This window comes from Sphaeramia orbicularis, chromosome 9 (genome assembly GCF_902148855.1).
Source record: "Sphaeramia orbicularis chromosome 9, fSphaOr1.1, whole genome shotgun sequence".
In the NCBI taxonomy this organism is placed as follows: Eukaryota; Metazoa; Chordata; class Actinopteri; order Kurtiformes; family Apogonidae; genus Sphaeramia; species Sphaeramia orbicularis.
Window position 1 is genome coordinate 34,050,005 of NC_043965.1, and position 23,432 is coordinate 34,073,436.

At 37.8% G+C, this 23,432-nt stretch overlaps 2 protein-coding genes across 6 annotated transcripts in view; both read left to right on the top strand.

Annotated features, from left to right (window-relative positions):
• The window catches only part of adgrd1 (adhesion G protein-coupled receptor D1), a 29,637-nt gene extending 20,474 nt beyond the window's left edge, over positions 1 to 9,163 (top strand). For all 4 annotated transcript variants that reach the window (XM_030144281.1, XM_030144282.1, XM_030144283.1 and 1 more), the window contains 12 exons: positions 2,199 to 2,272; positions 2,888 to 3,011; positions 4,720 to 4,823; positions 5,002 to 5,113; positions 5,467 to 5,620; positions 6,374 to 6,440; positions 6,698 to 6,764; positions 6,912 to 7,003; positions 7,100 to 7,226; positions 7,315 to 7,356; positions 7,577 to 7,669; positions 7,785 to 9,163. In XM_030144281.1, the coding sequence (XP_030000141.1) occupies positions 2,199 to 2,272; positions 2,888 to 3,011; positions 4,720 to 4,823; positions 5,002 to 5,113; positions 5,467 to 5,620; positions 6,374 to 6,440; positions 6,698 to 6,764; positions 6,912 to 7,003; positions 7,100 to 7,226; positions 7,315 to 7,356; positions 7,577 to 7,669; positions 7,785 to 7,880 (1,152 nt within the window). In that variant the 3' untranslated portion in view covers positions 7,881 to 9,163. The remainder of the gene's footprint in view (positions 1 to 2,198; positions 2,273 to 2,887; positions 3,012 to 4,719; positions 4,824 to 5,001; positions 5,114 to 5,466; positions 5,621 to 6,373; positions 6,441 to 6,697; positions 6,765 to 6,911; positions 7,004 to 7,099; positions 7,227 to 7,314; positions 7,357 to 7,576; positions 7,670 to 7,784) is intronic.
• A 1,532-nt stretch (positions 9,164 to 10,695) lies between these two features.
• On the top strand, positions 10,696 to 23,287 carry ulk1a (unc-51 like autophagy activating kinase 1a). Of its 2 annotated transcripts, none has more exons than XM_030144032.1 (27): positions 10,696 to 11,160; positions 11,269 to 11,361; positions 11,447 to 11,488; positions 12,484 to 12,516; positions 12,602 to 12,638; positions 13,652 to 13,825; positions 14,609 to 14,682; positions 14,784 to 14,885; positions 15,875 to 15,933; positions 17,059 to 17,141; positions 17,225 to 17,275; positions 17,363 to 17,451; positions 17,554 to 17,653; positions 17,737 to 17,797; positions 18,133 to 18,222; positions 18,461 to 18,586; positions 18,710 to 18,849; positions 19,279 to 19,379; positions 19,505 to 19,626; positions 19,854 to 19,969; positions 20,190 to 20,276; positions 20,449 to 20,603; positions 20,919 to 21,094; positions 21,185 to 21,303; positions 22,114 to 22,271; positions 22,362 to 22,497; positions 22,584 to 23,287. In XM_030144032.1, the coding sequence occupies exons 1-27, from the start codon at positions 11,071 to 11,073 to the stop codon at positions 22,625 to 22,627; spliced, it is 2,658 nt and encodes an 885-aa protein (XP_029999892.1). In that variant the 5' UTR covers positions 10,696 to 11,070; the 3' UTR covers positions 22,628 to 23,287. The 2 variants fall into 2 exon arrangements, with proteins under 2 accessions (XP_029999892.1, XP_029999891.1); XM_030144031.1 differs by having other exon boundaries at positions 10,774 to 11,160; positions 20,151 to 20,276.
• The last annotated feature ends 145 nt before the right edge of the window (positions 23,288 to 23,432 follow it).

Sequence of the window (23,432 nt, forward strand, 5' to 3'; positions counted from 1 at the left end):
TTAAGCCATCAAGATACATTTCTCATACCTGAAACAAAAGTCAAAGTTAAATTGCCAAACAAATTATATAAACCACTCTCACATAGACAATGATGATGACATGGCAACGAAGAAGACTTTGTTTTCTGCCAGAGTTGCGTCATAATCTACAGTACTTTTGCCTCAGTAAGTGGTGCCAAATGAAATACTATTTGTTTTCTGGATTCAATAGCTGTTGCTGCTACGGAGGAAATAGTTTATCTGTGCTGTGTGTTTTGCATTATGTTTAACGTTATGGTTTATAACAAAAGACGGTCAGTGACTTGAAGTAAACATATGGTGCTATAGTTAATAGTTGCACCAAATGTTATCACAGGAGTACCAGAAATACCTTGACTAACTATGATTTATCAGCCTCTCTCTTACCGACTCTTCTCTTCTATCATCATATCACTCTGCGTCACTCTCCTGTCACTTGCTATCAACTCTCTACTTTTATTTCTTCTCCTCACCATCCATTCTTCTTACGGGGCTCAAAGTAATTTCTAAGGCTGGTTTTACTGGCCTTCTGTTGTTAATAAAGAGCTGGAGCCCCAGCTGCAGTCTTGGCTGGTAGATGCTGAGGCCTCAGGGCACCAGGGAACAACGACGTGCACACAGAGCACAGCCAGCTCTCCAAGTGCATTTTAACACTCACCAGTGACTTCCAGGTTCCTGCACCTCTGTTGAGATATCAGTCAGGAACATGCTCTGGATATATATACTAGCACAAACAGAGAGTTGCTTGACAGGAAGCATGGCACCAGCACTCTTCACATGTGTGGTGATCTGTTAGTCAGTGTATATTAAAGCCTGTATCTGGTACGTATCAGGGTTCAGTAATGATGGGCTGTTTCTCATGAAGGGTTTACATTTTGTGCTGAAGGTGGATCATTCATCTTTTTCACGACACCGCAATATGAAGATTGTGGAGCGCAAATATGACATTATGAAACAAGCCTTACAGTATGTGAATGTTCCCTTTCTTCATTTACAGTTTGACTCTCTGCCATCTGCTTTCATTTAGACCCAACAAAAAATAAGAGTTATAACAGCCCACAGGGGATCAGTAAATTCACCCACAGTGTTGCTTGCAGCTTCTCAACGCTGGCCACGTCCTGTTGATGATGGGTGCATTTCTTGCTCCCTCACAGCCTTTTGGATCCTTTGTCTTGCCTGCTTAAATGGACTGCACGGATATCTATTTTTGCGTTCATTTTGAGAGTAACAGTACATGTTGACTAAAGAGATGCATGTACAAAACAGACAGAATGAGAGCAATGATTTGGTTACACAATGAAGTTAACGTATTCCTTTGTAATATGAATCACAGCGCCTATAGCCAGGAAACAGACAGCTTGACTGTCACTTTCACTCTCCCTCTCAGTTTTTCCAAAGGAAATGGTGCAGACACAGTCCATCAAATCATACACTTATTCAGTCTGAGAGTCGAGGCTCAGAGTAAGAAGAGGTGTGCAGCCTCTCTGTGTACACCCAACTAGCCAATGAAAGTGTTGTTTTCTTCAGAAGACCGATTGAGGAGAGTAGTGGTTTGACCTGAAAACAGGGCCAAACCCCAATTACTGCATTCTTGCACTTTAGCCATTAGCTCACTGTCTCTGGGGACTCCGAATCTCATATTAAGGAATGACATGGAAAGAGTGAGTTATAATCAAATAAGATTGTTGAAGACAGTAGGGAGTTTCACTCAGTGTAATAATCACCTTTGCTGAGTCCTGATCTGCGTCTAGTCTCTCCTTTATTATGAGCTCAGATTCCTTAAAATGGTTTGTTTTTTGATTGGTATTTAGACTCTACTCAAGTGCTCTCATTCTATATCTCAAGAATAAAGTAAAAAAAAAAAAAAAACAGCTCTGCTTCTCCTCAGAGACAAAGGATACATTAAAATATGATGTTTCTGTTGAAAATATGAAAGGAAGGAAAGGCACAGATCATTAGGGAAGGTATGCAGTTATGTAATTGATGTCTGTGCATGTCGTCTTCTGGATGAGGGCGTGTTTTCCATATAGGTTCTTCTGAGTTATGGGACAACAAAGTTTGGAATATAATGGACATTGTTTAGACAGTACAAGCCAAGCACATGTTTTCCTACATCACATAATTCTCTCTGAAAATTACAGATGGCATTACCTCAGTTTTCTTTTTCTTTTCTTTTTCAGACTAAAGAACAGCAGGATCAAGTCTTAAATCACAGCAATAAAGTCTTCCTCTACTGTGCCTTTTTGGACTACAGGTGGGTCTGCGGTCATGATTTAGATACAGCATGTCTCAATTATTTATTCACACGTAATGCCAAAAGGGTTTTATCTTGATTGTTGAGCCTTTACATATTTGGTGCTCAAGTCCGTCAGAGGAGTCTCAACTCAGGGGCCATAAACATTGATTTGGATAGGTGTACCCTTTACTCATTCAGATTAAAAACATCCCATGCTTCATGCACCGCTATTTCAGTTCAGCATATCGTGAGTAACAGCGCGCAGTAAAAAACATTTTTGAAGTGGTAAGTGGGGCCAAAACACTATTTAGAAAGCATAAATCACTTTAAAAGGGAGTGTGTTTTAGTTGGATACGAAGGATCTGCTCCCTGACTCCCCTTTGCTCTGAAACTCAAGAAAAATGTGAATAATTGGATTGCTCTGTCAGATGAACCTCTCATATTCAGTGAAGAATATTCTCTGTGTGACTCCCACAATGGATCATGTTGAATGATCCCTGCCAGAAATCTTATTTGGGCGATTTTTTTTTTCTGCCTTTGCTCTATAAGGTGTCATGCTGATATGTTTATATTGGTACTTTTCTGAAAGTGTACTCTGTTATTGTACCTGATATTTTTTTCTTTTTTAAATAGTTCAAACGAAGGAGTATGGTCCAACGAAGGTTGTGTTCGCTCAGAGGGAAACATGACTTACTCCGTGTGCTTGTGCAACCACCTCACGAACTTTGCAATTCTCATGCAAGTAGTGCCTATAGAGGTACGGGCTTTACCTTCTTTTGATATATATATTTTTTGTAACTTGAGTTTTGTGGACAACAGTTATAACAAAAACAAAAAAAACAAAAAACGAACGGACAAACAAGAGAACAAATGAGTACAAAAGAAAACAATGTGCCCAGGTAGCAACACTCAGTCTATTGATTTTGTGTAAATATAGTCCATTTATTTCACTTTTTATCTAGTTGTGGTTCTTGTAGTCTCAGTCTGTATGTTAATTTTTCCATTAGAAATATTTCTTCAGTTGTGGATATCCACTGGTCCTTGAAATGACTGTCTTCTTTTGACATTTTTACTTTAGTATATTTAATATAATAGTTCAAATCGCCCACGTTTTTAAAGAGTGAAGTTAATTCCCCTTGTTTGGCCTTAAAAGTGCGCCTCTCCCCCTATCCCTCTGTGCATTTGTCGCATTATAAGTAGATCTGTAATAGTATAATTGGCCAGGAAACAGTGGTTTACCACACTGTTATCCACCGACCAGACCCCCCCCCCCTTTACCCCCCTCCTTTTTTCGCTGCTCCTTTTGGACAATTTACCCTCCCTGTAGGTCAATTATAAGCAGACTTTCGCAGTAACAAAGTCGGTTTCACTGGTGGTTTTTTATGGAGTACTGTGGACAACCATGATTAAATGTGGCTCTTAGGGGTTTACTGCAAAGGTCAGTGGTCCATTCCGCTAAAGACGATAGACCCTCAAGAGACCACATGCTGTCCATTTCAACCATTGTTCACACATAGCACTTGTCCAGTTTAAACAACGTGTCACTTCTCCTTCCTTACTCCCTAAACACTCACTTGTGCAATATTTTTATATCTACATTATGTGCATTTTTTGTAATGCCCACTCTGTGAACAATGAAACCACAGAATGACTATTTGTTATCCAAGGATATGTGCCATGGGAGTATGGTCAGCATCCCCAAAGCTGCCTTTAAATAGAAAAGAGGAGTTCTTACTGCAGCTAAGTGGGCCAGTGTTGTATTTAAGGAGCAGAAGTCTATTTGATGCTATACTTTTCCCTCAACCAGTCTCTAATTAGTGGGTTGCTTCATCCCTCAGCTGCGAGGGAACATCCCACATATCCCTATTCTGGATGTCTAAGACTCCTCTGCCCTCATAATGACAAGGCACATGTGAAGACGGTTAATGGAGAATCAAACCCAAACCCCTGAAATATCCTGAACTCCTAAACAACATCACTGGCATGGGGATACAGAACTATATGAAATACAATTGAAGCTGACATTGAGTAGTGAACATTTTGTTACTGCCAAAGTTTTACTGTATATTTAAGGAAAAATTACAATGTTTTAAAATGACAAAAACACGTCCAGTGTACATATCTAAAGCAAATATTGAGTTTCAAACATTAATTTTATCTTCAGGATTTTTTTTATTTTTTACTGAAATTTTATTTTAATTTATTATATAGAGTAGCTCAGTCCACTAGAGCAGCAGCCAAAGAAAATAGTATTGTAGGTTACAAATGTGCTCATCATCATTGGCTCCACATGAAGTCCACATGAATTCCTTGGCTGAGGTTATAGTTGTGCAGACGAGTTGCACACAGACCAGACGGTTTGACACGGTTGTTTTATTTGTGTTCAGACAGCATAGTATAGTAGACAAAACTATGCCCGCTCCATTGCTGATTGTCTTGTCACGTTGATTTGTCTGTATTCACAGCTCACCACTGGCCACCGGGTGGCACTCTCAACCATTGGTTATGTCGGCTGCTCCATTTCTATCTTCTGTCTTGCCATTACTTTGGTTACATTTGCAGTCCTGTCGTAAGTACTGACAACAAATTACAGTCATTTGTCATGAATAAACACATAGATGATAACATATGTTTAATTCGTGTTCAAATATACATATCTCATCCCTTAAATTTCATCAAAACATTGTAATAACAGCTTTTAATCTGTGTATACCAGTTATTCTAATCATTATACTGCTGCTCTTCAGGTCAGTAAGTACCATTCGTAACCAACGCTACCATATCCATGCCAACCTGTCCTTTGCCATCCTGGTGGCGGAGATCTTACTGCTCATCAGCGCTCGCTTTGACCCAGGAACAGTACGTATTCCAACGACAGAGACAAATTAACTCAGAGAGGAGACTCAAGTAGGACCTGAAAAATATTCCTGCTGGGATTCATTACCAAATTGTTAGAAAAATATTGTCTTTTACTTTAGTTCCTTGCTATGAAACAAGCTCCAAAAACTTAAACTCTTCATATTTCCCACAATGCAACTGAACATCCCTCTGTTGCTATAATGTCCACTTCCCATTATTTCCCATAATGCCAGATTAGTTATAAACATTCTATTAAAATCTGTTGAGAGTCCTTTTAGTTATGTTTAAATGCATAATTATATAAATGAGAATGATTTTGATGATAAATGCTGTACCTTTTCTCCTTTTTCCAGCTGCCTTGCAAGATCATGGCTGTTCTGCTTCACTTCTTTTTTCTGAGCGCCTTTGCCTGGATGCTGGTGGAGGGCCTCCATCTCTACAGTATGGTTGTCAAGGTGTTTGGCTCTGAGGGAAGCAAACACTTTTACTACTATGGCATTGGCTGGGGTAGGTTTTCTCAGGAGCCATTATTCCGAATAAAATGATGTACCTGTCTTAGAGCTGCAATACATAATATAGTTATTTCGTCAAGAGCACGCTATTTTATTTTACTGACTGATGCAACCTGGTGCCAGACCATTACTGTAAATGTGACTTCAGCTTTTTAATACACGTAACTGGTAGTTTTAAAGTAAATAACGTTGACCCTGTTAAATAAATCTGCTTCGAGTTATGTTACTGTCACAACTGTCTGTCCTGATCTCAGTGAACTGGAGTTGATGGACAGATAAAAAGAATCTGGGACATACGTATGCTATCTTTGTCTGCTCGGGAATGCATGGTCTCTCCTTCACATGCTGAACCCATTAGTGGAAAAAAACATCCTTTTTTATTACTTCCTCTCTTCTGGCCAGAGTAATTTTTCATTTTGTGTGGCCAGCTGCAAATTATGTGCTAGAGAATTGTCTGAAAGCTAGAAGTTTAGCTGTTATTAGGTAAATTATGTAATTAATTGCTTCTGCTCTTAGCTGTGATAAAGGTTTTGACCCTTTGTTTTTCATTTTCTTCTTTAAGAAAACGACTTGTAAAAGTATAGCAGATAATATAATAAATCTTAAAAGTGATTTCCAAAGGCAATGAGCAGTACATGAAATTTAAAATTTGTGTGTTGACATTACCAACTTGGACTTTACTCTATTACTGCATAATGCAAAGAGACTAGAGTGAACGACAGGCTGAGTTTGTTTATTTGTGCATCAGGTTCTCCATTATTGATCTGCGTGGTGTCCATGACATCAGCTCTGGATAGTTATGGCGAAGTTGACAAGTGAGTATGACCTACACGTGGAAAAAACAACAACAATTGGTTAGGATTGATTTTAATCCACCATTACTTGCTGGCATTGCATAAGAATGACTTCACTTGTGGAAAGAAACTGGAACCTTCATCTGCGTTTAATGTTACTGAAAAGCTTTTAGGTTAACATATGTTATTCCATATTTACATTACAGCATTATGGCATTTTTCTTGGAAGGGAACACTGTGTAATTTTTTTTTTCTTGCCCCTATCCTTGCTTTCTCAGCTGTTGGCTGTCACTGAAAAATGGAGCCATCTGGGCATTTGTGGCACCAGCTCTGTTTGTCATTGTGGTGAGGAAAAACAATTAGCGTTGTCATTTTTCACACAATTCACTTTCTAAATTGCACTGCAATGTAATTTACTGCCCATTCTTGGAAAAGCAATACAAAAAGCAAACCAACGCCCTTTATTTAACAGATTTCCTCTCTGACTTCCAGGTAAACATTGGGATTCTGATATCTGTGACCAGGATCATATCTCGAATCAGTGGAGAAAATTATAAGGTTCATGGAGATGCAAATGCAGTCAAGTAAGTTCAAGTAAGTTAAGAATTTGAATCTGAAGTAACTTCCCTCAAACAAAGTTAATAATGTAAAATATGGTTTGTCTCTTGCTTTATTTTAAGACTGACTGCAAAGGCAGTGGCTGTACTCCTACCTATTCTAGGCATTTCCTGGATTTTTGGCGTTCTTGCAGTCAACACACACTCTTTGGCATTCCTATATATCTTTGCTATATTCAACTCATTACAAGTAAGTTTCACACAACAGGTCATTATGCGAAATATTTTCTGTTATTTGCAAAATTACCAGTAAAATGTGTTGCTTTTCCTTTTTGTAGGGGTTCTTTGTCTTCTTGTTTCATTGTCTTCTCAACTCTGAGGTAAGTTGAAGTCCTAATATTTATAAAAATGTGTTTTAGATGATAGTTGTGATTTATGGGAGGAAATTAATCTGGATGGGACTGATCTCCGGACTGTTATGACTCCAGATATCTGGTACAAGATGACAGGATGTGTGTGCTTGTAGTTAAAAAAAAAAAAAAAAAGAAGTCATATGGCATCTGTCACCAGTTCCTGTGATGGTCTTTCTTGTTTCTACAGGTCAGAGCTGCTTTCAAACATAAAACCAAAGTGTGGTCACTTACCAGCAGTTCCATCCGTAACATCAATGTGAAACCCTTCAACTCTGACATTGTGAGTGAAGATGAGTACTTATTCATTTTATTAACCCCCCACACACACACACACCCCTATCTAATGCTGTCTTTCCATTTTTTTATTTATTTATTTATTTATTTATTTTTTTTAGATGAATGGAAACAAGGAAGGCGTTACTCCCACTAAGATGAACACATGGGACAAAAGCACCAACTCAGCAAATCGTATCGACCTCTCAGCCGTGTAGAGAAACACATCACCATGTTTCTATGTGGCAGGAGAGCACTCTGGTGTAAACTGACAAACACTGGCCAGAAAATGTTCCCACTATTTTATTTGTGAATTACTCATTCAACCATTCAAGTGAAAGTGACACCAGGGTATTGAGGGCGTTTCTAACTTAATATCATCTTCAACTTTAAAGACAAACAGACCAAGGACTGTGCCTTATTATTGTCTCATTTATAAATACATTGTGTTCCCCAAAACAGGAGCAGATATATCCAAGGAAGTCAGTGAGGCCCATAAACTATAACTGTAGTTTAATGTTTGACCATTCCTCTCAGTTGAGTGTTGAATGGAACATCTGTCTAATGCGACTGATTTACTATTTGACCAGAGATGATTGAAATAACAGGGATACACTCTGACATTTCCTTCTAAAATAGACTGTTGAATTTGCAGAAAGTATACCAAGTATTAAAATCTGACCTGATAGTATATTTTCAAATGTAGTTAGGGCTACAAATGTAATATGAAGGTAGAAAAATCAAATAAAGTGTAATGTGTTTCTACAAAGACAAATCAGTTTTGCAGAAAAAACTTCCACTTATTAATTGTAATTCAATTCTGGAGACAGTATAACAGAGGAACTGCATAATAACAATAAATAATGTTGCAGTGCCATGTCCATGTAATTTTGGTGTAATGTATTTATTTATTTTGTGATTCTGAGTAATTTTTTATGACTTCTGCAAAGTTTCACAGCTCAACAATCAGTATGTTCTCATGTTAAGTTTTGTGTCTTTATTTTTTTGTGTGTTATTTTTTCCTTTCAAACTGAACTGACTGGTATTTTTGCAGTACCTCACATCTTAGTAAGCTGCATTATGTTATACTCTTTGAAAAATAGTGAATATTAGTTGTGTTTTGGACACAATTCTGTGAAGTTTTAATGGCGTCTTTGGCTTTTTCTTTCCATTACGTTTTATTACTTTTTTGTAAAATAAAATATGAAATCTGCTCTACAACAGGGGCTGTTACTTTTGAAAAGGTTGTTTTTTCTTAGTGTACTGTGAGAATCGAGGATGATGACGTATTTAAGATGTCAAAGATCTTACACTGTACCAGCGTTTCATTTCCTTTAACAGGATTTACTGTAAGTCACTCTGCACTCACTTTCCATGTCAGATTTTAGTTTAAATATATCAGTATTTCTAAACATGTATAAGGCCTTTATTGATTGTTGTCTTATGGTACTATGGTTTGTGCTTCCCAATTATCTTTATTAAAAAATGTTTATGACAAGAATTCAGTGTAATTTTTATGACCCTAACCAACACGGCTTCTTGAAAGTGTACCAGAAAATTAACTTTGACCAGTTTTGGTGTGAATATGAAGACCATGAAGAAATATGAGACAGTTAATAAGGCTGAAAGTAATTCAAAGTTAATGTTTTCAACCCTTAAAGGTCTAAACAGCTGGTGGCAGACAAAAGCATCTACCAATCTAAAATGTATAATAACTTTCAAGACCAATAAGATCAATAGGTTTAAATTATTCCACTGAAATGTAGTTTCTCAGTTTGTCATTGGCATTAGATGTGACCCATGTGTACTTTCATAGGTTCAGTTTGGAACATGGAAACACTATCATGTCTCAAACATTGATTCATCTGTAAAACCTAAATAAAACTGTTAGTGGGTGCTTGTTTTTATCAGTTAATTATATATTTTGCTTAAAAAGTCCCTTTTTTCAGTTTTCTCTATTTTGACGTAAGGACCTTTGAATTTAGTCTGAGCTTTAGGAAAATGTACACAGGAAAATGCCAGATTTTTACAAAAAAAAAAAAAAAAAAAAAAGCAAAAAGTAGGTTACAATATTATGACAAATTGTGACAAATCAGTTATGAAATGTTAGAAATTAAAGAAAAAATTCATTTGGAATTCACCATAAAAATATTTTGAAGTCTTTAACCCTTTCATGCACACTGGTCACTACAGTGGACAGTTATTCTACAGCTGTTCTCTTGTATATTCATGGATTTTGTTGTTTCAGTTTCATATCAGACAACACAGTGGACACTTATGCATCATCCCGTACAGTGTAATTCATATCATTTCTGTAACTTTGCTCGTCTTGATAAACCTGATCTGCATAAACATGCATTAGTGTAAATTAATTATTTGTAAGACAAAGTTTTTTGTTTGCATATTATCTCCATGACGTGAGAAATAACTAGCATTAGAATATGTTAAAATGTGAGAAAATATCAGATTAGCCGCATTAAAATGTTTTTATTTAATTGTTTTCATCTCACTTTCTGATATTGGGTTTTAAACATGTGTCTTTACTTGAAAAATTAAATGCATGGACATTTTTGCAACTCCATGAGAGAGAGAGGAGAAAAAAAAACTCAATTGCATTTTTTTTTTTTTTTTCATGCCTAAGGAGGAATAAAAACACTCAAAAAAATCTTGACTAAGGTTCTCACAATTTATGCATGAAAGGGTTAAGAGTTAACTTGTAAATTTTTTGCCAACTTTGTCTCATTTGTACATTCAGTTTGTGACCAAAGATTATACAGAGAAATTAAACACAAGAGCTAAAAGCATTTCTAAAATAAAAGCATCAGTGGACATAAAGCCACCTTGGCAAGGTGTTTAAGTAGATTTGGGATGTATAAAAAAAAGTCCAGGCATGTTTTGTAAAATAGATTTGCCACTTTACGAGGTGTCCCTGAAGGCACCACAATCAAACATCTGCCTGTGTGTTTGCGCATGCTCACCCTGAACTCCCGCAAATGGTTAGAAAAGGTGAGGAAGACAATAATATCTAAGCTCAGTTTATGAGCAGAAACAGCGAATAACAATACTAGCGTGAGTGAAGTTTTTGTTATATGTTTTTTAAAGAACCCAGAAAACGCCGACGAGTTGCTCTACTCTCATAAACAGTGGGTGGATAGTAGTTTGTTTACACTCAGAGTCTATTCCTGCGCAGGTTGTGGTAACTTTGTGTGTGCGTTGGCAGCCCCACTGTGAGTTGTCATCAATATGTCTTATGACATAAAGGTTGCCATATGCGAAGACAATATTTTTTATCAGTGAAATGGGATTTACCGGCACTTTGAAAGTGTCGTGGGATTGTGCGTCTGTTAAACTTGGAACACTAACCTCCTGAACCTACTGGGAGACTTGAACGGTGTGTTGTTATTTTCCATGGAGTCCGTTGGGAAGTTTGAGTTCAGCAGGAAAGACTTGATTGGTCATGGAGCCTTTGCAGTTGTGTTCAAAGGCAGACATAAAGAGGTAAGCTTTCTATATGTAACAACAATTTTTCTACATGTTTATCACTGTTGAATATGTTCCTTTGGTGTGTGTATCTTAAATTGTGTGTGTTTTAACAACCTTTTCAAGAAACGCAACTGGGAAGTTGCTATTAAGTGTATCAACAAGAAGAACCTGGCCAAATCACAGTCTCTGCTCAGTAAAGAAATCAAAATTTTAAAGGTACTAATAAACTTTTTAATGTCTCATATATCCCCTGATACCCTGTTTGTGTAACTTTAACCAAATATTTTCCCATCTCTACCAGGAACTCAAACATGACAACATTGTCAGACTTCTTGACTATCAGGTTGGTAATATTTTTTGTGCCACGTGTTGCCAGTGTTGACATATGCTGACATATGTTGACATTTTGCTCAAGTGTTGCAACTTTGCCTGTTGGATATTGTAGTTTTCCTGCTGCTAACAGGCCTCAGACATCTCAAATGGATCAATCTATCAAATGAAAGTTTAGTTTGTAGTGGAAAAGAGTGTATCTTCTAAATCTACATACAGTGGGGTTTTATTGAATGCTGTAACCTAAATAAATGTGCTTAAACCTAATAAGGGTCACACATAGCAAACCATCTGTTTCCTTTCCACTTCTCATCTTACTGGCACCTGCCAACAGCCATTCATGGGTGAGCTGATCTCACACGTTTCTAACAGGTGACAGAGCCGAGCCATTCAAACAAAGGCTTATAAAACACTGACTCTGACACCAGCACATAAGGATAAGTATTTTACATAATACAGCAAAACTCAATGCCAGGCTGGAATGCTAATCAGTAATGCGTGGATTAACTTGTTTACAACATTTCAATCTTAATACAAACATATTCTAAATTTAAAAGTGGTGATGAGTAAGTGATGGTATTTGATGCAGTTTGCTCCCCCTCTCACCCTGAACTTCTTGCTCTTTTAAGTCACCCCAACTTACCTCACCACTCTGTGACGTTTTCAGTGAAAATCAAGAGGGGTGTCAAATTTGGGAGGGGGTTGTGGATAGTTCAGGGGACATGTTGGGTTACAGGTTGATAGCTGATACAGATAGCTGTTGTCAGGAAGCCAGTAATTTCTAGAAAAGTTGCTGGTGATGCTCCAAAAGAGGGTCTAAGAGCTGATGACACAGGGACACAGGTGTTGATATGTTGAGAAATTACACAAATTACATTATAATTACCCATCTCTGTTTTTTGGAATAAAAGTGATGTAATTATCAGTATCCATTATTGGATTATTGATGTTGAAACCAGTGTATTTCATTTTTTATTTTTGCATTCTGTGTGTTTGTTTTATCAACAGGAAATGGGTGGGTGTGTGTATCTTGTTATGGAGGTGAGTTGTGTTGAAAGTGCTGTATTCACTGACAGTTGTAATTGGTAGCACCTGCCATTCTTACTGTTCTTTGTTGTCTCTTCAGTACTGCAATGGAGGTGACCTGGCGGAGTATCTGCACTGTAAGTGTGCTATATATCACACCTGGCTTAATATAGCTCTCACCGCACTGCCGTAAAGTTTTCCATTTCATCTATGGTCAAAGTAAAATGAGGACATTCACACCCCACAGAAGCTCAAACACACCTTTTGTTACTTGTAAACATGTTTCCAGCAGCTTAAAGGCTCGATGGTGGGTCAATGTGGCTTTTAAGAAGCTTGGGAAAGATTTTCAGTGTTTTAAAGAATAATAGGATTTTCAGTAGACTGTTCCATATAACCAGCAAATTTAGGTTGATCGGTCCCACAGGTCAGTGGGTAATTTATCTGTAATACTCCGAAGTATTTAGCCTAGATCAAATAAATCCCTAGAATTGGCTTCTGAAGAAGTTATTTTTTGGAGACATCATTTAAAAGCCAACATGACATAAGTGACCTTTGCTTTTTGGTAACTTAGATCTTTCATTACACGGCTGTCAAACGGAAAATTACTCCTGCATTAAGTTTCAATCCTTGTTTTAAAATATAATGACACAGCTGAGGGCATGGAGTTGATTTTTCTCAGGCTAAGTTTAGCTTGATGTTGTCAATGTTATCTTCGATGTTTTACTCCCACCATGCCAGCACGCCTTATTTTATAGACATGCCCGTTTTGTGTCCCTGCCAGAAGGCACATTCAACTATTTGCAGCACAACACTCAGTCACACTTGGCAAGGTTCACAGAGCACCCACATGACCTCACCCATCTGCCACTCACTTATCCTCTGTCCTCCAGTGAAGCAACAATGAAAGCCAAAAAACCTGAATTAAAAAGATGGGGGGGGGGGGGGTTGGTGCTAGCATAATGAATGAAACTTCCAAATCAGATGTTACAAAATTACCCTTATAATGTCTGATGAGAGAGATGCTAACAGTTTTTACCTTAGCTTATGTTCAAGTTTCATATGAGTATTAAATGAACCCCTCTTTATGTGTAAAAGTCTTCTATCTTTTGATGTAACTGACACTGCTGTATCTTGTTCCTCTGTCCCTTAGCAAAGGGTACACTCAGTGAGGACACCATCCGTATATTTGTTCAGCAGATTGCTCAAGCTATGAAAGTTCTGCAGAGCAGAGGCATCCTCCACAGAGATCTTAAACCTCAGAATATCTTGCTCTGTCACCCAGAACGGCGAAGGTCGAGTCCCACAAATATCTGCATCAAGATAGGTAATGAATTATGGGGCAGAATTTAGGGAAACTGAATGTATGGTACAAATATATGTGTAAAGTGCTCTGTTTCCCAAACGTTTCTCTCTCCCTTAAAAAAAGGCATCACAACCTAATTCACAATAGACATTATCTGCAAATCCACATTCATGACCAGTTTTACTTTCACTATATAGTATTATAAGGCTTATAATATTAACTTGAATAGGCAAACCAACTGAGACATGTCATATGCCATTCACAAATTATAAACTTGGTTTATGCATGTATTGGTGAAAACATATATTATAGCCTACAGAAAAAATATGTTATAAATTCAAATGGACCTAATTGGCTTATAAGATAAGATAAGATAAGATAAGATAAGATAAGATAAGATAAGATATTACTTTATTAGTCCCACAAGGGGAAATTCTTGTTTTGTCACTTACCAGTAAATTTAAAGATTCATTAACTCATAATAGATTTACTGTTAAAATGTTTGTAAATACAGTTCCATACACAACATGAACATTCAGCACCATCTGTAACATGCTTCTAGTTAAAAGTTTTGAGAAATGTATGAAATGTAATTTCCCTTGGTCACCTGTGGATCCTGACCCAATTTTTGGGAATGCAAAGTAAAAGTATAAGTTAGTAGTGTATAGTATATGGGAATCATTGAATTACAGAGCATCATTCATTTTGCACAGTCTTGTTTGGTTGCATTGTTTAGAGAGGGTGTCATGATGTACCATACACATGACCTTGCCCATCCATTACTGTATTTCTCCCTCCCTCCAGCTGATTTTGGGTTTGCACGTCATCTGCAGACTAACACTATGGCAGCCACGCTGTGTGGCTCACCCATGTACATGGTGAGTATCAAGGCCTCTTATTCTTGTTGGCTTTGCCAGCAAGGTGTAATGTCACTGTGTTTCTAAGCTGTAAGCTGTGTTTGGGCTGTATTTGGACACAGGCTCCTGAGGTCATCATGTCCCAGAACTACGATGCCAGAGCTGATCTGTGGAGCATTGGCACAATCATCTACCAGTGTCTGACAGGAAAGGCACCATTTCATGTGAGTTGCATATAAAGCACCCATATATACAGGTACTGAAACTGTGAAATCATTCTTGTGTGCTAAGGTAAATTGAGTTAGCAATTCCTCAACAAAAGCTCACTCCATTCCCTTAGATAATAAAAAAATATAGATAGGTATAAAGACCTAGGTTTACTTCAGCTTTAAGAAGAGTTCATTATTGTCTCACAACTGTACAGAAGGCATGCTTTCAAAACTGGAAAACAACAAGATCCTTAACACAGTCATTAACAAACACCTGTCTTCAATCTGACAGCCTCCCTGATCTCTGGTGTTGTTTTTTTTGGAAAATGTTGGAAGAGCTTGACTGCTTAGACTTATTTACAGATGGGGGGTCATGCGGAAGTGGCTGTGAGCCATTTCTCGGAGCCCTGTGTAAATATTGTTTCACAACCCTGAGTATTACTTTCTGCTGCTCACATGGCAGTTCAGATGGAACTCTTTGAACTATTATTTTGTAAGTGCTGCAGCTTGGATTGATATGTGGACACATGATAATGTTTTCACTCTTCTTGAAACTCCTTTTTACTCCTGTGTGTTAACAGTTTAAGATGGGGAAGAAATATTCTGTTGTCTTGACCTTTTGTACCTATTGAGGTTATTTATGTTGCAGTTTCCTGAAATTAATTTACCCTGAGAATGAGAGGGAAGATTGACTTCTGTTTCTGCCAACGGGGCAGTGAGCTAAGTCCAAGGGCCAGTGTGAGGTTAGAGAATGATGGTTATGATGGTGTTTACTCAGCTAGCTTAGCCTATATCGCCACACTCAACTCCTATTCTCAGTAGGATCCTCAAACAGCTTAATATTTGAATTTGTATTATATGCACCACTGATTTAACAGATTTGTAATAAAGTTGGAAATTTAACTGTCAAATATCTCAACTATTTACATTCATGTTTGGTGTTTACTGTGAGTGGTAATCTGGTGCAAGTGATGTTTGTGATGTGTTTATGTTTCTGTGTATAGGCCAGCACACCACAGGAACTCCGGTTTTTCTACGAAAGCAACAGGACCCTCTTACCAAGGTCGGTGCTGCCTCCCGACTTTCTGCCATCACATGTACATATTTAAACACGTGCTACATGGAGAAATTCAATAGTGAGAACATGGACAAATTTATTACTCAATGGTCTGTCTCTTAAGCATCTCAGTTTACTGGTTAATGGCACCGATTACCATGAACTAACTGACATACAAGTAATAATTTATGTAAATCATGGTCTTTGTTTACATTGATAAACCAAATACAGGCCTGTGCCCACAGAATATACATATTGCTAAATGAATTAACATGTTGCATGCCACTACTAAAATAGTCTTAACTTGAAAGAAACTGATACAAACACGAGACAGGACTGGTCATCTCGAACAGTTTCCATCTGCCACTCTTACACAAGCAGTTGTAATGGTATGTTGCTTTCTAATACATCTGTCACTCACACACTGTTGAGTCACTATGTAATTATCCAGTCCTGTCAATAATGGTCTTTAAAGCTTATATGATATCAGTGTAATAAATGTATGTATACATCTAAAATTGACACTAACTCTATTGCCTATTTCTTAGAGGTTTTTGAGTGTTTAAGGTGAATCTGAACAAGTCTGCTTTGATATCAGACCCTCGACTATGAATTCTCCAGTGATTTCCGACACTATATCTTTGATGTTCAGAACATAGACCTGGCAATGGTTCAAAGTGTGTTGTTTACGCAGTGTTTTGATGGTGTATTTTTCCAGCTCTTGGCTTTTGGCCATGCTTATCTTTTAAATTGATAAAGCTGTTGATAATATGCTGGACTGTGTTTGTGAGGAGGCATGGTTTGTTGTTTTCTAGTCTAATCTATATATAACCACTCTGAGCTGCCAGCTAGTGGCCTGCACGGCTATCATTTTCCACATGACCCACATAGCTCAACACAGACATAAACACGCACACACAGGCAGTACTGATACTGAGAGTCGTGGTGCCTGGAGGTTTTGAAGTGAAGCCATAAATGTGATTAAAAATTCACATATTTTGCAGCTCACCCCGTACTTAAAAAAACACAAGTAACCTAGTTGTTATTTCTGTTGCCACTACATACAGTAAAAACAAGACACGTTTTATAATCTGAATTCCTCTAAACTGACAAAACTCTACATTTCTCCAGCATCCCCAAGGAGACTTCTAGTCACTTAAGACATTTACTGCTGGGGCTGTTGCAGAGGAACCACAAAGAAAGGATCAGCTTTGGTATGCACTAGCATTTTAAGACACAGAGCACATTTTCATCATTTTAAAAACCCTCTCTCACAGTTACATCTTCCCATTTACAGATGAGTTTTTCCATCATCCTTTCTTGGAAACAGGCTCATCCATCAAGAAATGTATGCCCTTTATCTTGCTTTTTACTTTGTATATATTTATTGCAAGTGCTGTATTTGAGATCCTAACGAATGTGCTTTTTTGGACAGGCTCTCCAGCTACCATGGCCTCCTACCCCAGTTCTGGCTCAGGCAGCTCTTCTAGCAGTTCCTCTACATCTCATCAGGCTTCCCCTCAAGTGTGTAAAGCATATGAACCATATATTATAGGTCAAAGAAATAGAATACACTCCTTTGCTTTTGTTATATTTCATTTAACCCCAAGGTACTCTTCTACACAGGATGCCTCTGGATTCACACTGAAAGAAGTTGCTAATCAAGAAAGTAGGGATCCCTCATCTTGCACAGAAGACTATGTCATGGTGCCTGCCCAGTTTCCTAGTAAGCACTCGCATAACAGATAATCAGCATTTAATCATGCAGCAACTACAGCCTGGCACATTCATTTGTTTGCTGCTTTTTAGGTGAGTACACATGTGAAGTGGAAGTTGAGTCACCCATTGAGAGCTGCCTGATAAACAGTGGGTGAGTTTCAAATGAGAAATTGAATGGACTTACTGAGAACTTTAATATAGAGTCACAGCATCCGTGTAAAACTTCCAAGAATCAAAGATTGCCACTTCTACAAGATCAGGTTTTTCTATTGAAATGCTAACAGTACTTTGCATTTAAAAATACATAAACAGTTAAGATAATGAAGGCAAATTTGATGCTTTTTATGTAAATGTGACAAGAATCAATTTTCTGTAGCAAGCATAAGGAACAGTTTTAAACAGTTGTCCTCTGAAAGAATGTTTGTAAACGACTGATAATTTGTTTTACATCGAGCTAAGTAAAATCTTACTTTTTGTCCTATATAGGATATCACTGGTGGCTGCCAGGGGTCCTGGAGTAGCAGGCAGGACATCTCCCCCTTCTCCCCTGCTTTATCGTCCCTCAACGCCCACTGGGTAAGAGAAAGGCAGGCCTGTTTAGAGTTTGGTTAGTAACAAATGAAGAGATCAAGAGTGAACAGTAATCTAACAGCCTGTTTTTCAGTCAGTTAAATAGTTTTTTGTTGTTTGGATTTCTTAACATGTAAATAAAACTTGTTAAAATCAACTTTATTTTTCATTAATTATTATACAATCATAACTCAATGCCCATTCTTCTATGTCATATTCCTTAGTTTGTTTTTCATTCATGCAGCAAACCAGGTGAATTAGTTTGCAGTAACATCAACCACTCGGTGCCAATTCCTGTCCCAACTCAGATCCACAACTATCAGCGTATGGAGCAGAACCTACACCCTGCAGGACTGCATGGCACCACCAGGTATTGGCAGCTCATTGGCTGTCCTGACTTTACCTTTAGCCGTACAGCACTGTTTTGTTTTTCAACATAGTTCCCTGCATTTCTCTAGCTATAAGTAATGTTTCTCTAACTAATGTCATTCAGGGCCACACTTTGCTGTGCTGGCAACAGCAATGAGACTTCCCCAGGATTTGGAGGGTGTAGAGCTCCAAGTACAGGATTTGTCCTAAACTCATTAGGGCTAACAAATGGAGGAGCATTGCCACAACAGTTCTCCCCACTAGGTAGGCACTAGAATTGACTTTGTTTTACTTACTGTACCTACTGCCATTATACAACAACTGTCCTCCAGCTAACCACAATACTTGAGCATTTTCAAAGCTATGCTGCTTGTTTCTAGCCAATATACTCATTGAGGTGTTGACAAAAATTGCAAAAATGGACACAGTTATGCTGTTGATATTTGTCACACAACAATGTATTCCATGAGTTGTTTTATGATGGAGTAGAGCCACTTAAACTCTTGCTGACACATCCACTTTTACTTCAGTGTGCTGAAAACAGAAAACGTGTCAGAGCTTGTTTATTTGAGCGTGTGAATATGCAGAGCACACTGCTAATGTGTTAGTAGATATCAATAAGAACAAAAGAATGTTTTCAAATTTTTTAGCTGTTTGCCAAAGGTTTAATCCTTGTATATGTCTGTGCTCCAGTGGGAACTACCCCGAAGGCCCCCGAGCAGAATCTGCCTCTCTGTACCACTACTGCACTGCTCACTCGCTCTGCTGAGATAAAGGACACTTCCACCCTCAAGGTTTATTTCTGAAATGACTATACCACAGAATACTCGAGACCTATTTTTATTTGTTTACATTTATTGAGTAACCATAAAATATTATATGCTGCATATTACAACTTTTCTTTGCTTTTCACAAACAGGTGGAATCAAAACTGGCCACTCGAAGAAGGACAGTCCCAGATCTGCAGTCTCTTGTTCAATCTCCTGTATCTCAAACCAGTCTCACCAAGAAATTAACTAGTAGGAAAGGCCCTTTTAAAAGGTCAGGACAGAATGATGCTCTGTAAAACTGTATAATTTTAATAACTGCCATAACATAGAATTAAAAATAAATCAGAAATATCAAAGGACAACGGAAATATTCATGTTTATTAACTGATTCAGTCATTGATTTGAAAACATAATAACACATTACATTACATACAAACAACATGCTCTGATAAGTTAATAAGGCTTAATCGATTATTTGTTGCTCTATTAAATATCCAGATCACTGAGCACAGGTAAACTGTCTGATATGCTACTGAAGGCTGCATATGGGACTCAGATCCTGGAAGAAGGAAATGATGAGAGCCTCAGCTGTGAGAGAAGCATGGATACAACAGGTATCAGTGTAATACCACACAACTAAGATCAGACACATTTCTACCAATATTATCAGTAACACTTTTACACTTAGGAAAACAGTAACTTCTGTTGTGACCATTGACCACTGCTGTTGAGCCAGACTACATTTTCCATAAGCATTGCTTATTCCAGTTACCGGCCTTTTATTTGTTCATTCAGCTCCACCTACTGGTTGTCAAAGAGGTTTTCTTTCCTCAGAGAGCCCACCTGTTGCTGGCTTCACCTTTGGATCTCTGTCAAAAGGAAACAGTCCTTCTGATACAATGCTTCCCAGGATATTCACAGGTAGATGGCCCAGCTACCCTAAATATTAACTTACTGTCAGCTGAGTGTAAATAAAAACCACTAATGAATGTTAAGCGTGGTTTAATTTTCTCATCAGAATTTCAAAAGCATTTTTAGCAAGTACTAAGTGTTCATATAACCCAAGAGAAATGTGTTTTTGTCTTCAAAATAGGATCCCCTAACTACAGTAGCTCAGTCTGGCTACTTGGCAATCGCCTTCTGCAGAGAGGAAGCCGGAGGAACAGTGAATGTGAAGCAATGGATGCTTCTCCACACACTGACCTGGTCTTTCATCCTCCAGAGCTCCCTGAAGATACAATAATGGAGGTACAGATAAACAATGTGATGATAATGGGAGGCTGTTCTTCAATGTTTTTGCATAAAGTATGTCACATAAAAAATCGTCGGGGTGGCCCAGTTGTCGAATGGTTAAGGGCATCAACCACGAACCATAACTTCCCCTGATTCAATTCCAGATGTAGATGACCTTTGTTGAATGTCAGCGCCATCTCTCCTCTCTACCTTTGTTTCCTGTCTCCTCACTGCTATCATCCATCAAAAAGGAACAAAATTGCCCTAAAACATGATTCACTCTGGCCAGTTTCAGTTTTCACTGTTTGGAATGTCTTGTTTTTTTCACAGGAGACTCATACAGTTGCCCTGAATGATCTTCGTTTCACTTTGGCATTTGTCCACTGTGTCATGGAGTTGGCTTCCTCAAAGGACCCAGGTCTGAATACCATCAGTAGTCCTGATATTTCCTTTCTGGAGCAGAGCTTAGTGACAGATCAGATCAGCCTTCTAAGTAGAGAATGGAGGTGAGAGATGTTAACATTTTTATAACGTACACGTGCCATCTTGCCTTAACAAACACTTTTAAATCCAAATTATGTTTGATATGTGTGCAGCTATGCTGGGCAGTTAGTGTTGTACATGAAGGCTGAGGATTTTCTTTCATCAGCTCTGCACACTGCTAAAGAGAACATAAAGCAGGGCCGACTCCTTCCCTCTGCTACAGTCAAACAAGGTGAGACCAGCTTCCTCTTTTCAAACACTTCTTACGTAGACTTGAAAGGGAGCTGTTTATGAAAAGCAACAACTGTCCCTATTTTGAGTTAAAATGAAGCCTCTTCTTTTAACATATACATTGTTAGACAGAGAGACTTTGGTAACACAGACATTTTTTGTGAAAATGTTTGAATTGTTGTTTTCAGTCACAATGAAAATCTTTTGTAGACATATACAGATTAACAGTAATTTAATTGTGATCACAGCCCATGCATAATTTACATCAGTGTTTTCCAACCTTGGGGTCGGGATCCCACATGGGGTCGCCTGGAATTCAAATGGGGTCGCCTGAAATTTCTAGCAATTGATAAAAAAATTTTATTATTATTTTAGCAAAAAAAAATGTCTCTGTTTTGAATGTCTGGTGTCGCCAGAAATTTGTGATGTTAAAATGGGGTCATGAGGCAAAAAAGGTTGGGAACCACTGCCTTACATGTAAACATGTTATAATCTTATCAAGCAAACAGATGACATTAAAATAAACTGTTGCCCACATTCCTCTCTTTATTCCTATTTCTACACATCAGTAATCACCTTTGACCTGGTGCAATGATTACATACTGAGCCCCAGTGACACTTTATCTACCAAGATTGAATCACATTGTCACAATCATTACATGGCAAGAGATAAAAATATTTTATTTAACTTGAAGGGTAATGGTATACCTTAAACAAATACAGGCAGAAATTTTGGTTTCTTCAAATTAATTTGCTGGGTGTGAGTTTAAAATAAAAGAATACCTGTCTGTATTATGCCTCCTCCGTGCAGTGATCAAGAAGCTGAATGACTTATATAAGGCCTGTGTGACACACTGCCGCTCCCTCAATGAACAACTGCAAAGCTTCCTGTTGGACAAACAGAAGCTTATAGACCGCTTCAGTGGGCTCACAGCAGAGAAGCTCATCTACAGCCACACAGTGCACATGGTGAGTTTATTAAATCCACAACAGCAGGTACTGACATTCAACCAGTATACATCTGAATGTTTGCCTAATGTGTGTTTGTATTATATCCAGGTGCAATCTGCTGCCTTAGATGAAATGTTCCACTATGGCACAGCATCTGTCCAACGCTACCATAAGGCCCTTCTTCTCTTGGAGGGTCTGTCAAGAACCATCATAGAACAAAAGGACGTTGACAGCATAGATAAATGTAAGTAGAGCTACTTTTACAAATGGACCACAAGATGGAATATTATATGTAATATGAATTTCTCAGTGTGTTTGTTTTTTCCACAGGTAAGCAGTGCATTGAGCGACGGCTGTTTGCTCTACAGACTTAACAGTTTCATTGAAGCCCAAACTCACATCATCAGAAACAGTATCCGTTTGCCTTATCTATCACCCTTCAATACTTCAATCTTCCTAGACCCTTGATTCACACAAGCACTTTCTAAAGGGAACTGACCACTGGAGCATCTGCTCTCATCCCACCCACCAGTTTATTGTGTTTTATAAAAACACAGCAAAGACTTGAAGTCAGATTGTGTTATGATTATTTGAATACCTTGATCAGGTGAATGTTACTCTGTATTTGTTTCATTTTGTTACACATTTTGTGTGTTACTGTGTTGTTTTGTCTTTTTCACAAAGAACAATCAAATGAAATTACTACTGTTTTTAATTATGTTAAAAACTTGAAACAAAGATTACTTAGGTTTTGTACTTTGTGTGTTATGTGTACAGTAAAAATTGACAGTTGTTTCCTCAGAGTGTTAGAAAGGTAATAAAAGTGTATGTGTAGCTCATACCCAACACCTATCCTGTAATCACATATATTTACATTTTGTAGTAAAAAGATCTGAATTTATTATAACATCTGGATGGCATTTTAGTTTTCTAGCTGGATTCAATACCCTTCTGCTGCTGTTGGATGTATTGAGATACTTTAACTGACATTAACAGCATGCCCTTTTATTTTTATCTTTTTTTTTTTTTTTGATTTTGTGGAATTTGTTTTTTGTCTTTTGGCTGTGATCATTTTGGTTTTAAGATCTAAGTTTGGATTAATGCAAAATTTGTGTTTTTCCTTGTGATATTTCCTTGTGATATTACACTGATTTAAATGTTTGCTCTTTGTGTGTGTGT